At 42.5% G+C, this 14,591-nt stretch overlaps 1 protein-coding gene across 2 annotated transcripts in view; it reads right to left on the reverse strand.

Moving 5' to 3' along the window:
• Positions 1-12,272, reverse strand: part of zcchc7 (zinc finger, CCHC domain containing 7) — a 51,619-nt gene extending 39,347 nt beyond the window's left edge. The window contains exons 1-3 of one of the 2 annotated variants that reach the window (XM_076729662.1): positions 12,203-12,272; positions 7,844-8,476; positions 6,671-6,893 (exon numbers count right to left, since the gene is read on the reverse strand). In XM_076729662.1, coding sequence (XP_076585777.1) covers positions 6,671-6,893; positions 7,844-8,374 — 754 coding nt within the window. In that variant the 5' untranslated portion in view covers positions 8,375-8,476; positions 12,203-12,272. The remainder of the gene's footprint in view (positions 1-6,670; positions 6,894-7,843; positions 8,477-12,202) is intronic. The other variant, XM_076729663.1, reaches the window with a different exon arrangement.
• Between the last annotated feature and the right edge of the window lie 2,319 nt (positions 12,273-14,591).

Consider the following 14,591-nt stretch of genomic DNA (forward strand, 5'->3'; position numbering starts at 1 on the left):
TTTTTGCCATTAAAAAAAAAAAAAAGACAAAAACAAAAAAAAACAAAACTTACATTCATTCAGACACCTTCTGCAGCGAATTTGACATTTCAAAATCACAAAAATCAAACACTGCAGCTCAACAGCGGCACGTAAAAACCGTACCGTGTTGAAAACCATTTCATTTAACGTCACATTCTTTCTCTATTCGGAACTAAAGACGGTGAAACTTCGTTCCAGTGGGCCAGGGCACGGTTATTGGGCTCACCTCAGGCGTGGTGAGGCTGACACCGACTGGCACCCACGCACGCACGCAGACACACACACACATACACCTTTGTCTTTAGAAGCACACACCTTCACACTCCAACACACACAGCACCTACCCTCGCGTCACACCTTCACTTTCATTCTAAAATGTTCTCTCATTTCCACAACGCGAAATGTTAAACTGCGACTATCTTGGCGCCTATTAAGCACCTTTAAAAAGACCAGGAACACGAGACATTTTCTAAATCTAAAACGCCCTCTATCAGATCGAGGTTTCAAGATGCCCAGCGGACAGCGAGTGTGTGTGTGTGTGTGTGTGTGGGTGTCTGTAAGTTTAGCCGAAATGTTTTCTACTAGATTATATTTAAATGCTGCCCTTTACTCACTCTGAAGAACAAACAGCCGCATTAATACAAATGAGCACCTGCAGCCACAACCGCAGATGTCTGTGGGTGTTTTTTAGTCAAAGTTCCCAAGAAAAAAATAGAGAAATTTTCATAGATTATTTTGACAAAGATGACTTTCAAACAGGATGGCTTGTCCCTTGCAGATGCAGCTAAATGTGGTATAAATAAACTCATTTCAGCACAAAAGAAGAAGAAGCACATGTGAAATGAGAGCGCGTCTGCAGTAACTAACAGCGGGATGAGGAATCTGAGTAATTCTGCCATATGAACACGAGCAGAGAGAGAAAAATGTGACGGTAAACAAGTCATCCATAGAACATCATTTAAATGACATTTCTGCAGTTATGTAAAATGCAGCGTTTCGCCCGTATCGCATACATCATAAAATTCACATTGCGTCAGTTTAAAGCTTCAGGCGAACCGATTCAAATGTGGCCGACATGTTATGAATCTGAAACGGCTCACAAGGCAAACAGCTGTTTCATTTAACTTGGAAAAACACGCCGTTGAAACCAGATTTGCGGTTTTTGTATGGAGCCACACCAGGTCAAAGAGGTATCTGAGACTGTAAGAACTGTACACACACACACACACACACACGCAGACGCCCAGCACCGTCTGTCAGCGTGTGTGTGCAGACAGAGATTCCAGCGTTGGAGCCGCTCTGAGATCTTAGCCTGGAGACAAAACGGCTCTGACCGACAGCAACACCGTGGCCGATCCTTTTCAAGGCCTGTCTCATCCACTTTAGCTTACCCACTCTCATCTCTCTCTCTGGTGGTGAGCGCCGCTGTACGTCCATCCACCAAGATTTCTGTGGATCTGAACTCAAGCGCTGCTTCGCATTCCGGTCTGAATTTCTACCGCCTCATTCCTGCAGCTTTTCGCTGGCGTTAACAATCAATTTTCCTCTATTTTTTTTTTTTTTTTTAAGCAAAAATGTTGGGAAAACTAAAGGTCTGGGTCTAAGGCAAAGGAAGGATTAAACAATAGACAGAATTGAACTGACAATGGATCTGCTGAGCAGTGACATGAGCAAGAGAGGAACAATGAATGCGACTCAAAGAAAGGCGTTTTATTGAAGCCTCCTTTGCAGTTGTGCGTACTTTTAGTAAAATATTTCTTCAGGTGAGCGAAGGTGAGTTCACAGGTCTACAAAAAAAAAAAAAAAATGCCTCAAGCAAAGCAGTACGTCCAAAGATCAGCTCAAATGATTCTTCACCAGAAACATCTTTTCAATAACCACATCACAACCACAGGCCAAATGTTGAATTTATTGAGACAGATATAAGACGCCAACCTCAGAGAACGCTCGAAGGGCATGGCGACTGACACGACCACTTGCTGAAGGGATTTCTGACACATTTCATTCACCTGATTACAGTCGTCATTACATTTGAGTGACTGCTGGCATCAAACGGTTGTTCGGTCCAACACTTTTTCTAAAAATGAAAGCATCGCGCTTTCAACTGAATTCTATGATTCATTTTGCATGCGCTAATATTAGGCCTACGCAGTAGTCTCATCTAATTTGCATATCCTCTGTAAAAACTGGATAATACAAGTCAAACTATGGCACAGCGATTTCATGATGCGTGTGTGTGTGTGTGTGTGTGTGTGTGTGCCTGTTCAAACACACTGTGTGGTAGTGTGGGTGTGGCGTTACACCTCGTGTGGCACTGGGCAGCCAAGATAAGAGCTGATCCTATCCATGCCTCCCTTCTGCAGCGCACGCCCGCCCACCCACACACCCCCAACACACACACACACACACACACACACACACACACACACACACACTAGTGTGGTACCCAACATGCCATTGTAATCTCATTTTACAATAACGATGCCCACAGCCACAAACACACAGAGAAGCCAACTAAATCCATATTTCACTCTTTTCATACAGTACACTGGCATGTGAGTCAAGATGATACACACTCCACAATATACAAAAGGCCAACTGAGGTCTCAGAGTGCAAGAAGCTGCAGGAAAACGCCTCGGGCCCAAAGCAGCGTCACTCATTCACACACGTATGACGGAGGAGAGTGAAAACATCATAGTGCTTCGTTCAACGCACACGTTTGAGCCTATAAACACATTTCTGTTATGCATAACAATCTGAACAGCATGACAAAACTGTAAAAGAACAATGCAGCAGAGAGAGGAGAGGACAGAAGAGAAGAGAAGAGAAGAGAAGAGAAGAGAAGAGAAGAGAAGAGCTTACCTTCCTCCTCTGTGAGATAGAGAGAGCTAACCTTTGGGTACAAGCACACAAACACACTCCCTTCTCTCTAATTCACCAAGACTTTCAATGAAGCACACACACTCACACACATACACACATACACACACACACACACACACTCTGATGTGATCGGCCACCCCGATAGCGAGCCAGAGCTGACTCTCTAAGCCTCAAACAAAGTTTGGTGTGCACTGACCAAGACCGAGGGGACAAAAAAAAAAGCGAAGAGGAGAACTGGGGGGAGCAAGAGAGAAAGGAAAAAAAAAAAAAGTGTGACCACTGAGTGAAGTTTAACCACTTACGATTCAAGTTTAGCTTCAGCACACCCCGCCTACGCCCCGGACTCATTCACGGGCATGTACACGCACACCTCTCCGGGTGGGAGAGGCACTGAGCTGGATTTTGGGAAGCCCTGCTTTTTCTCTCTTGTTCCATCTGGTTGCTGCTGCATGGCTGCCGGACAGGCAGACGGCCCACGCTCATCCCCCTTTTCTCTACTATCTTTTCTCTTTTTCTTATCCAGTGTCCCTACAGATCCACCCACCAGCAGCTGCCCCCTGAACAGCCAGGTGACAGATAGCTACTTGGGCTGCGTGTGTATGTGTGTCCATGTGTTTGATAAAAAAAAAAAAAAAAACATGTGAGGGAGTGAGAAAAGATTAGATTGTAAAAGTATGTGAACAAGTGACACCATGTAGGAGAGATACAGGACGAGAAAGAGAGAAAGAGGATGACAGGATTCAATTTCTGTAGGGTGAAAGAGGGAGGCTAAGTGTAGTGAATGTGATTTGATGGTGATGCTGAGATGGGTTTAGGCGTACAAATACTATTAGTCACTGCTGTGCAAACCTGTTACTCTCTCTCTCACACACACACACACACACACACACAATTGTGAAAAAACAAGCTAGGGTCCCAGGCTACAGGAGTCAACACACAACATGGCGTATAAAAACAGAAATCAATCTTTACATTTATCCAACAGCCTCGAGTTATGGATGTAACGGTTATTGTGGTCATAAAAATTGAACCAGCCATATCTCAGTGACCTAAAAATTGGCCTTTTCTTTCCATCTCTTTGTAAAATAAAAAGGGTAAGTGAAACAAATTTCCACGAAGAAGAAAATAAGTCAGTATACTATCTGATTATGCTTAAAGTAAAACCAATCCTGCACCAGCAAAGAGGACAAGAGGAGGAATAATCAGAACTGTGTTCCATGTAACATATCCACTGTATACAGTATGTACCACATACACATTTTCATAGTATGCTGTTTTTGCAGTAGGTGTACATGAAATCAATACTTAAGCATTTAAAGGGAAATTAAGCAATATGTAATCTGACTGACACCACTGAACTGTGATACTGGAAATTGTGAATTGTGAAATTGTGAAAAATCAGGTTCCCAGAGCTCATGGTGACGTCTTGAAATGTCTTGTTTTGTTCGATTAAAAGCCGAAAACCCAAAGATATTAACAAAAGCAACAAACCCTCACATTTATGAAGAGCTAGAACCAGCAAATCTTCTGCATTTCTGCTTGAAAAGCAAATCTAAATGTTTTTTCTGATATAAAAATAGTTGCAAAATAAATTTCTCTCGATCAAATAATCTGTTAACTATTTCAGATGTAGACACCACGGTGATCTAAGCCGCCAATAAACTTCATACACAGAGTAAAACGTTTGCCAAAGGTTTGATAGCACTTATTTGCTTTCTGAGATCTTCCTCTCACCTTCGTCTTGTGTCGTGACCAGCTCCTAAACTTCCCTCGTGCAGTGCATCGTGGGAAAAAAGTCAACAGCACAATCAAAAATCAAGCATTATTTAGTATGCATGCTGTTTTGAGTACAGGGGAAGACCAAGGTTGTAGGTTCCCCCATAGAAAGTGTTGAGCAGAGCCGGTAGCCGCCCAGATCTTCATGCACTCCGTTGGCAGAGGACGGCCTCCACAGACACACTCATTATCTGTACAGTGTGATTTTCTCTGCGTGAAATAGCAGGTTAACGTTTTATTTCATAAACATATATTTGTTTTGGCGAAGCCTTTGTTCCAGGCTATAAAGCACTGCTGGAGATCCCAGCAGGCGTATTCCACATTTTTCTTATGTCGACAACTTGCATGAAAAGAAAAACAGAGAATATGTTAGCCTGCCTCTCAGTGCGGTCTGATTTTCCTGCCCTGTCTGTGGCTCTCAGCCTCAAGCCGAACACATAAATCTTTAAAAGCGGCTCATAAATATATCATTTCATTTTCAAAATGAGCTCACTAATTTTCCTTAAACAGCTGGGCACTGTAGTTACTCAAAGAGGAGTAAAATGGTGCATTTGTTGGGGACTGAAAATGAACGACAGCGATCCTGTACACTGTACCGAACGAACATCTCGCTCTGCACAGCAGTGTGGCTCACTGATGTGTTTTTAATAGTTTCTGGACAACAAAGGAGCTCTATGACACAGAGGAACAGGCTATATCAGGCTTTGCCTTTACAATTCGTTGTTGGTTCTTGTCTTTTCATGTGAATCATGACGACATAATATTTTTTGCCACTGTTCCAAGGTGAAAACGCACAAAATACTCAAAACCTGCTTAGAATTACTGTATAGTGTTGAATTAGCTCCCTGCTCAGGAGTATGGAGGCTCGTCCCTCAAATTTCCTTCCCTTCAATTCCCTTTTCTCCCCCCCAACTAAACCCTCCCCCATTCCTCCGACTTTAAGACCCCTTCCACACCACACCCATGACCCCCCATGTGCAGACATGAGGTCAAGCTCCAAAGATCACAGAGAGAAGCCAGACGAGGGCGAGAGAGAGAAAGGGAGAGAAAGAGAGACAGAGACCTAAAATCCTCCTTTCCTCCCAAAACCAGGCCAAAACCTCAAGCCTTCCCACCAGCTCCAGACCCCCTCCTTTAGCCCAGTTGTGTGTAGAGGAGGCAGTGAGCACTCTTGCAGAAACATCAGCCCAGGGAAATTCAAATGAGGAAGAAACAGTGAGAGAAACACAGAGAGAGAGAGAGAGAGAGAGAGAGAGAGAGAGAGAGAGAGAGAGAGAGAGAGAGAGCACAATAGTGAGAAAATAGGATAAAAGAATGAGATGGGAGAGTGTTAGGTAGGAGGGAGAAGGGGGGGAGGTGGGAGAGGAGGCTGCTGAGGCTGCAGGTTAAGATAATGTGTAGATCTGAAGAGATTTGCAGGGAATATTTTTATTCATTTTTTGATTACTCCCATCTCTCCCGACCTCCCCTCCCTCTCCTCCTGCGTTGTTGTCTCTCCGTTTGTTTGTTTTTGGCATTAGTGTTATGACTGTTGGTATGCGTGTGTATGTACACATGCATGCTGATTAGAGCTGGAATATTTTATAAACACAAATATTCACACTCGCACCAGCCCTGACGCACATATCAATACATAATGCACACAAACATACTTAAAGATGCATCAGAGAGGCGAGCGGGCTGGGCAGGCAGTGCCAGGAATGCTAAGAGCTTACAAATTCGGAAACATGCAGACACAGATGCTGCATATGTACATACAAACATGCACGCACACGGGTTGTTCACAGTGTAGCCCACCGCTGCGCTCGCTCCTTATCAATGTGCTGCAGGTAGGTTAAGTGTTCTCAATGAGCTGGACCATACAAAATGACTCACCACTTCCATTCTCTTGGTCACACACACAAAAACACGTCACAAAGGTCCGAGCGACGCACAACGCTCCCGGTGGAAACACACACAGATGAGGCCATAGGTAAGCAAAAGACGCACCTGCATCGCTGACAGACCGTCCCTCCAGGTTGAGTGAGATGGACTGGTCTCCATCCTGATTCCCTCGACCCAGGATCATCCAGTTCTCCAGACCGTCCGAATCAGATGAATCAGAAAGATCAGACGAGTCAGACTCAGACTTTGATTCTGACCCCTGTGAGTCAGATTCTGAGCTGCTGGAGTCCACAGTCACCGGCACACTGTGACTCTTTTTCTGGGTTCCCTACATGACAAAACAACAACCATTTATACATTCAGTTGCACCATAATGCTTCTCTTCTTGAACTAATAAAACCAGTAACTATGAATGAACTAGCTTTGAATTTAAAGTGGCAGAAAAAATAGGCCTTTGTAAACATTATCACTGATTTCTTATAGCTAAAGCTTGTGTTAAACTCTTGGACAATGCTCCGATAAGTCATTTTCTGGCATTGCTACATGCCCCACTGACTGCTGCAGCTCAACAGCAATCACTCAGCGAGCTGAAACTGGCCACTGGACAGCAGATTGACAAAAGAGCAGCCAGTGGTGTGGACTCAGAGTAAAGGAAACATGAAACGGCCAAAGTGGGAAACATTAGGTCAGAACACACTGACAGACATGATTAAACTGCTTTAAGACAAGTGGGTACAGAGGATGCTTATTTTTGTCAACTAGAACTACATTAGCGTTTGTGGTGTTCCGGTTACATTAAAAATACCATTTCACAACTAGCAAGGCAAGTCTGGACATTCTTGTTATTTGTGGCATAATGTAAGAAAGTTTATTAAGAAGCTTCTCCACCTGCTCATGCCTGAGTCAAAGTTGCATTCAAGAAGATGAAAGTGGAGGACAGACATTTAAAAATGCCCAAATCATGAAATTTTGGTTGTTAATCACATATCTATACATGAATAACATACTGCATGAATCTGGTGAAATGTCCTGTATTTCTTCATATTGCAATACATATACAGTATATAACAGAAAAAAAAGATCCTGCAACATCAGTTCATTCCCACACTGTGCTGCTCTACCATGACATACATATTTAATATCAACTCCATGTGTTCCAGGCGTGATTGGAAAGCGTAATGAGGTGTAAGCAGGTGTAATGACAGTAACTTCTGGGGCTGGGGCTGAGCCAACTATCCAACTGTAGTCACACACAGCATGACTCTCTTTGCTCTTTACCTGTTGGACCGGGGTGGAAGTCTGCAGCTGCTGTAAGCCTCGACCCTTTAAGGCACAGACCCCTTCATCTTCATCATCATCCTCGTCATCATCATCATCATTGTCGGCAGTGTCACTCCCAGAGATGGAGATGACATCAGGGCTGGAGTCAATCACAATGACCTCCTCAAAAACATATGACGATTTCTGACATTGAGGGTTTCTTTTCCCCTTCTTCTGTTTGTCACGTTTCTCCGCCGTCTTCTTCAGCTGCTGCCGTAACTTGCTTACATGAGGCGACGGAGGCCTACTTTCTCCAGTGTGTTCCTGCTCTCCATCAACATCTGCAGTCTTCTCATTCACCTCGTCCTGGCCCTCCGCCTCTTCTCCGCTGTCCTGCTCCTCCATCTGCCCAGCATTAGAGGAGTAGTGGAGCTGGCTATAGAGGTGAAACTCCAGCTCGCTGTTGGCCTCTGACCCCTCAGAGTCCCCTTCATCCTCTTGATAGAGATCATCCTCCAACTCCTCCTGATCCTGGTACATATGGTTCATCACCCCAAAACACACTGAGCACACACACACATGCACACACCTTACTCACACACGCAAACACAACCCTGGGGAGATGGTGGGCTTGGTGGCTGAAGGCGACTGCTGGGATAAAAACAGAAAACCAAGATGAGTTAATGTTGTCGTCACAATGACTAAATCATTATTATATTGCAGTGACACATAATAACATATGTATAATTAGGGATGCACAATATACATTAGCCAGTAATGGGAAATTATAATATCATGAATTGTTCTGATAATGAAATTACAGCCAATAAAAAGAGTCAATAATTTGAATGGGTACAGCATCGACACACTCCAACAGAGTAGGAGGCGGGAGTTTGTGACTGGCCAATAAATGGAGAAGAATAATAATAATAGTGCAAAACCACAATGTGTTATGACTGCAGTGTATTACTGGAGAAAAACAACCATCATAACAGGCTGATTACCTGCTTTCTATGCAGCCACTTGCTACCCTCACCATTAACATGAAGTGGCTTCAGATAGCCAACCAATAGCAGCAAACACTGTCTCATCAGAGTTGTGTTATCATTAAATGGTTCTACAGTTTAAAGCATGACTCTTTTGATGTCTTATATGTGGTGCATTCAAATGCTAGGAGGAAGCTGTATCATCCCTATAAACAAATATCTGCATATGAATGCAGAATTTGTAGGCAAGGGACAAGATTTTGGTATCAAAAATGTTTGTACTGTGTTCATAGTATTGACCAATTATGTCTGAGCGGGCTTTGGTTATGCAGGTAAACAGTCCGTGTGGAGCGCAACAAAGGTAGAACAAATTGGCTGAAATGAAATTTTGGGACCCATCGATCATGTGACGATGATGTGACTTTTTGTTAGCATTGTTTTAATTTATCTTCATTCATATACTGATATACTTCTGTCCGGATATCAATATAATACCAACACAATACCATAATACCATATTGATAAAAAAAAAAAAAAACAAGTACCAATCAAATACCAGTGTTGTTTTTAATCTTTCCTATTTAAAATCTGTCTACGTGAAATTTGCACGCACCTCTTCTCTTAATGTGTTTAAGATTGATTCGTCACATCTGGCTGATGCCAACCAACACCAATACAGGCTATCCAATTGGTGCATTATTATCAGGATTATCTTCCTCTCTTAACTATCCATCACATTCAACAGAAATGTCAACTATTATCTATAGCACTGAAGAATAAGTGAACACAGAGCAGCATCAATTACAGGGAGGGCACAGACTTCGGTCTTGTTCTGAAATCCATAAGGGCTTGTTAACAAAGCTGAGAGAGAGCATGGATCTGCTACACTCACTCAGTTCTATTAAAGCTTCAGTGCTAAGAAACATCTTGGATGCAGTTTGATCACCTGTTAGGTGGCGATGTCAACAAACACATTAACGAAACATCATCTGGAACCCAGTGAGAATGACTATGTTAGAAACTCTGAAATTATCTTCTTACAACACTCGGTAAAATTCAGTGTGGCTAATTTTCCCAATCCCTCTCTCTCTCTCACACACACACATACTCACACACACACACACACACACACACACAGAACAGAGAAGGGGGCACTGGCCCATTGCTCTGTCCAGTCCTGCGTGTCTGTGCCATGATGGCTGGAGATGATTGGCTCCCAGATCACACACACTGCAGAAACGCCACGCTACACGGTCACAAGCCGGCCGCCGGGGATTAAAGGGACAGAAAGAAGAGCCTTCCCGGCCGGCAAGGGAGAGCGACAGTTCTGAAGTTTAGCAGTGCACAGAGACCTGGAGTGGACAAATGATTGACTGTGTTTTACAGTGGTGGAATGTAAAGTACTTAAAGGCCCAGCACAGTCATGGTCCACCAGCACAGGTGTGCTCACTCAATCTGGCCAATTAAAACCCTGCTCAGGACTGTATGGATTACATATGGACTGTACTGATGCACATCTCCCTGATTCTCCCGCTAGCTAGGTGCATCTTTTAAAGCTAGGATAGATAATGTATTTTAAAAGCATTTTTATTAGATGCTGAAAATCTATCGACATCACTACAGCAATCAATAAATGAAAAAAAAATCTGTATCTGTGGCTTTTGCAGGCCTGTAATAAGCCATCCAATCATTTCATTTGGCCCAAATGACCTGCGCACTCAGCTCAGAGAGAGGACGTGGGTAAAAAAATGAATTGATCAGAGTGATCACAAACTGTACACAGAGCAATGCTACAGTTTGCAGTGTGGTAATATATGTTGTACGACTGACTTCTACAATTTCTAAACACTGAGCACAAATCCGCTGGTCAACCAAGTACAACTATCGCACCACAACAGGAAACAAATACTTGAATTTGTCTTCCCTTTAGGCTTCAATAGACATAAAGAGAGAGGGAGAGACGGAGCGAATATTTGTAGGATGGAAATGTAACGTGGCTGTGCCGCAGAAACAGTCAAAATGTCTGCTGTGACAAAGCCTGGTACAAGAGTTCAGTGAAATTCACATCATAACTCTGCCCAACATCGACCTCAGCAGAAGTCTAATCAGCCAGAGTAACCTTTAAGTACAATTCTGAGGTACTTGAGTAGTTCCACTGTATTCTACTTTACACTTCTCTCCCACTATTTCCAGAGGGATTTTTGTACTTCTTTTGAGGAAATTTGTACTTTTTACTCCACCACATTAATGTCACACCTATAGTTACAAGTTGCTTTGTAGATTAGGATTTTACAAAGAAAACATGAAAATCTTGTAAAATATGATGCATTGTTATATATTATACTACACAAATGTAAACATAGCAGCTAGAATTAGTTCGGCCTCAGCCATCTTAAACATTAAAGTACTGGTTGCGCGTTAAAGCTTCAATAACTCTATACATACACACACACACACACACACACACACACACACACACACACACACAGAGAGAGAGAGAGAGAGAGAGAGAGAGAGAGAGAGAGAGAGAGAGAGAGAGAGAGAGAGTACACTGAACAGTGTACATATTGTTGTCAGTACTTAGTACTCTGAATGCATTTTACTTGTAAGTGAACGTATTTTCATAATTTTGTATCGGTCAGACGTGTGTACAGTGTGCTGTTCACAACAGAATCAATTCAAATCAAATAATCACCAGTATTTAGTCAGTACACTTACGTTAGCCCCTCGAAAGGGACGATTTTAGAGGGGTAACGGGGAAACAAACGTGTAAATTCACAGATCTGCAGGTGCTGGCTTGCAATGGTGGTTGGTTGTTTAGACAGACAGACAGACAGACACACACACACACACACACACACACACACACACACACACACACACACATATATCACTATTTAAATGACAGGATGAGGTCACGTGCACAGAGTCCACGACTGCTTACACGACAATGACAAGGAAAACAGCAGAAATTTCATTTTACTACGTAAGTATGCACTTCAACTGTAGTTAGCCTGGTGGTAGCCACGGCTAGCTAAATGCTAACGAGCTAGCAAGTAGATTGGGACACAAGTTGGGTTGCTCCTGTTAGTTGCAACTGTTACTGACTAACGCTTAACTGGACCCAAAACACAGAACCACTCGGAAAAACTGTCGCTAAACAGTGACTATTTCAAGTGACTTCCACATGTCGACAGTCCCTGATTAGAATGTGAGTCCCTGCTGTCTGTCCACGTGTTTATGAGCAGCAGAACAGCCGGTAGGATGTAAACAATGAAGCTGTTCAGTCACAAACACATATGAAAGACAATAAAAATATGAAATACAGTCACCATATACAAAGCTATCGCTGCATGTGTTTAATATTTAATGTCAGTCAGCGTGAGCTCACCTTTTCCAACAAACTGGAGAGGTTACAGGAATCGCAGGCGCTCTCCTGCTTTCAGCCGGAGGAGACAAACAGACAACTTCCGGGTTTGACAGAGGGAAAATTGGTTGGCCGACCGTAACGTTTTACTGCGTGCTGCTGAGGCAGTTATTAACATGATTATTATTTGGATATGCGTGTGATAGTGCTAGACTATCAGGACCGATTTTGGCAGCCACAACCCGTCAGTAATGTTAATGTTAATGTTAAAGATTGGATATTGTTAGATTACAGTTTAAATTGTTGTGCTGGAGTGATTTTTGTACATTTCAGGAAGTTCAAGCACCAAAACTTGAAAATCAGTCAACCAGGATTTTAGAAACACAAAGTCCCTCCTTAAATCCACAGCCCTCATCCAGAAACATTTTGCAAATATTTTAATAATTTTAGATTTTAGATTTTTTTTTCTTCATCTCAAAATAGTGAAATTCATCATTTCTCCTCCTTGTCTTTATCTTAGTTTTGTGTCAGTCTGTTGTACAAACACGTGTTTGTGCCAGTCTTTGTGACCAATAAAAAGTTAACAAAATGAAGGAAAAAATGAAGAAAAATCTCTGAACACCTCAGAAATGTGTCATGGGACTCAATTTCCCAAACCTACTTTCCTGCTACCGTGTTTCCACGCATGGTTTGTACAGATAGTCTTGGTTTCATCCCCTAGAGTGCAATCGTATATATATTCTGTTATCATAAAAGGAGTATATAATTTTGCTGTGATGTGGACTTATTCTAAAATTATATGTTTGTAGTTTCATTGCAAGGGTATTTTCCCTTCCACGATGCAATAAAGTGAACAAATCAGTCAAGTTAAGAAATTAATTTAGGACTGACTGTTCAGACCAGAGGATGTGAAGGTCACAATCCCTCATGGCATCAATTTGAAGGGCTCATGAGAAGATTTAAATAAATAAATTTTAAAAAACTCTATGATGAAGACTTATTTACAATCTCCATTTGCGTCGTTGTTGTTTTTCTTGGTGTTTTGTTTGTTTCTTTGGTTGCTTGTTAGATAGGCTCAGTCTTTTTCTTCAGTCTCTTGGCTCACCTCTTATAAATCATCATGAAACAATTGGTTTAAGTCGAACAAAACAACCAGAAATCCTGTTAGAAGTGAGCTTCAATGATTCAAGTTCAGTCAGGGTTCTTTGTTGCCTGTCACTCGCCAATTTTCTCTCTCTCCCCACATTTTCTGTTAGCTCTCCATCCTGCCACTGTCTATAAAATGCCCAAATAACAGTTGGAAAAATTGGGGTTCTGAATAACAGAGCCAGTTGAACTCTACTGTTGTGCAAAACATTATCAGCCTATGGCTGCACATTGTCTATGTGCTCAGAGACTACATTATTGTGACATGTGCACTCTGATTATAAAATGTCATTATTAAAGTTGATATGGAATTGTAAACTGGGGTACTAAAGCACCATATCTCCTCCTGCAGACAAAAGATCCAGCATGGCCCTACACTGTTTTCCTCTACACAGACTAATGTCAGTCTGATGGATGTTGGGTGTTTTCACCTTCCACAATAAGGGACAAATATTAGCTATGAAATGTCAGAATATGTGCAAGTGTACACCGGGTGTGTGCATGCATGTCTGAGTGACTAGTATGGACCTTCAGGCCTGTGCTATTATTACATGTTGATGGGAATGTAAATCTATATGTAAATGTAATTCAACAGACTGGCTATCGCCATCAGTCATATTTATAACAAGTAGAATACAGCAAAATTATGCCAACCTGGCTCTCGTGCAGACTGTGTAACATTAACATCCATCTTTTTCCCCTCTCCCATATCATGAGAATAATTGTGAAGTCTGTATATCCAACTATAGGCGTTGCCACCATAATGATAGTGAGCGAATGGCGTTATGATAGAGAATCACGGGCTGAATGCCATCTGATTCTGGAGGCTTCTCCATGCGTGTCAACACAGGAAAGGCCATCACAGAGTTGGATTGTTTCCTTCCAAAGGTTAGGCTGCACCTCATGTCTCAACACTATCACCATTTTTTGGCCCATGTATACATCTGACACACACACACACACACACACACACACATACACACACACACACACACACACACACACACACACACACATCCACTTAATATCCTGCATCTGTTTTGTTTTTGGGAAGTGCATATGGGGGCCCTCTGCCTCCTCTGCTCCCCGTATCTCTCTAAATTGGATGCAGGTTCGGGATGCTTCACTGCCTCAGTGAAATTGTGATGTGGCCGCCTGATTTTGGGTTCCATGCATTTGACGGCATTTACTGTTATTATTTTAAAAAAGGTAGAGGAGACCGGCTGAATGGAGGCATCTGGTTCAGCGGTTCATCTCGGAGCGTCCA

This window comes from Chaetodon auriga, chromosome 4 (genome assembly GCF_051107435.1).
Source record: "Chaetodon auriga isolate fChaAug3 chromosome 4, fChaAug3.hap1, whole genome shotgun sequence".
In the NCBI taxonomy this organism is placed as follows: domain Eukaryota; kingdom Metazoa; phylum Chordata; class Actinopteri; order Chaetodontiformes; family Chaetodontidae; genus Chaetodon; species Chaetodon auriga.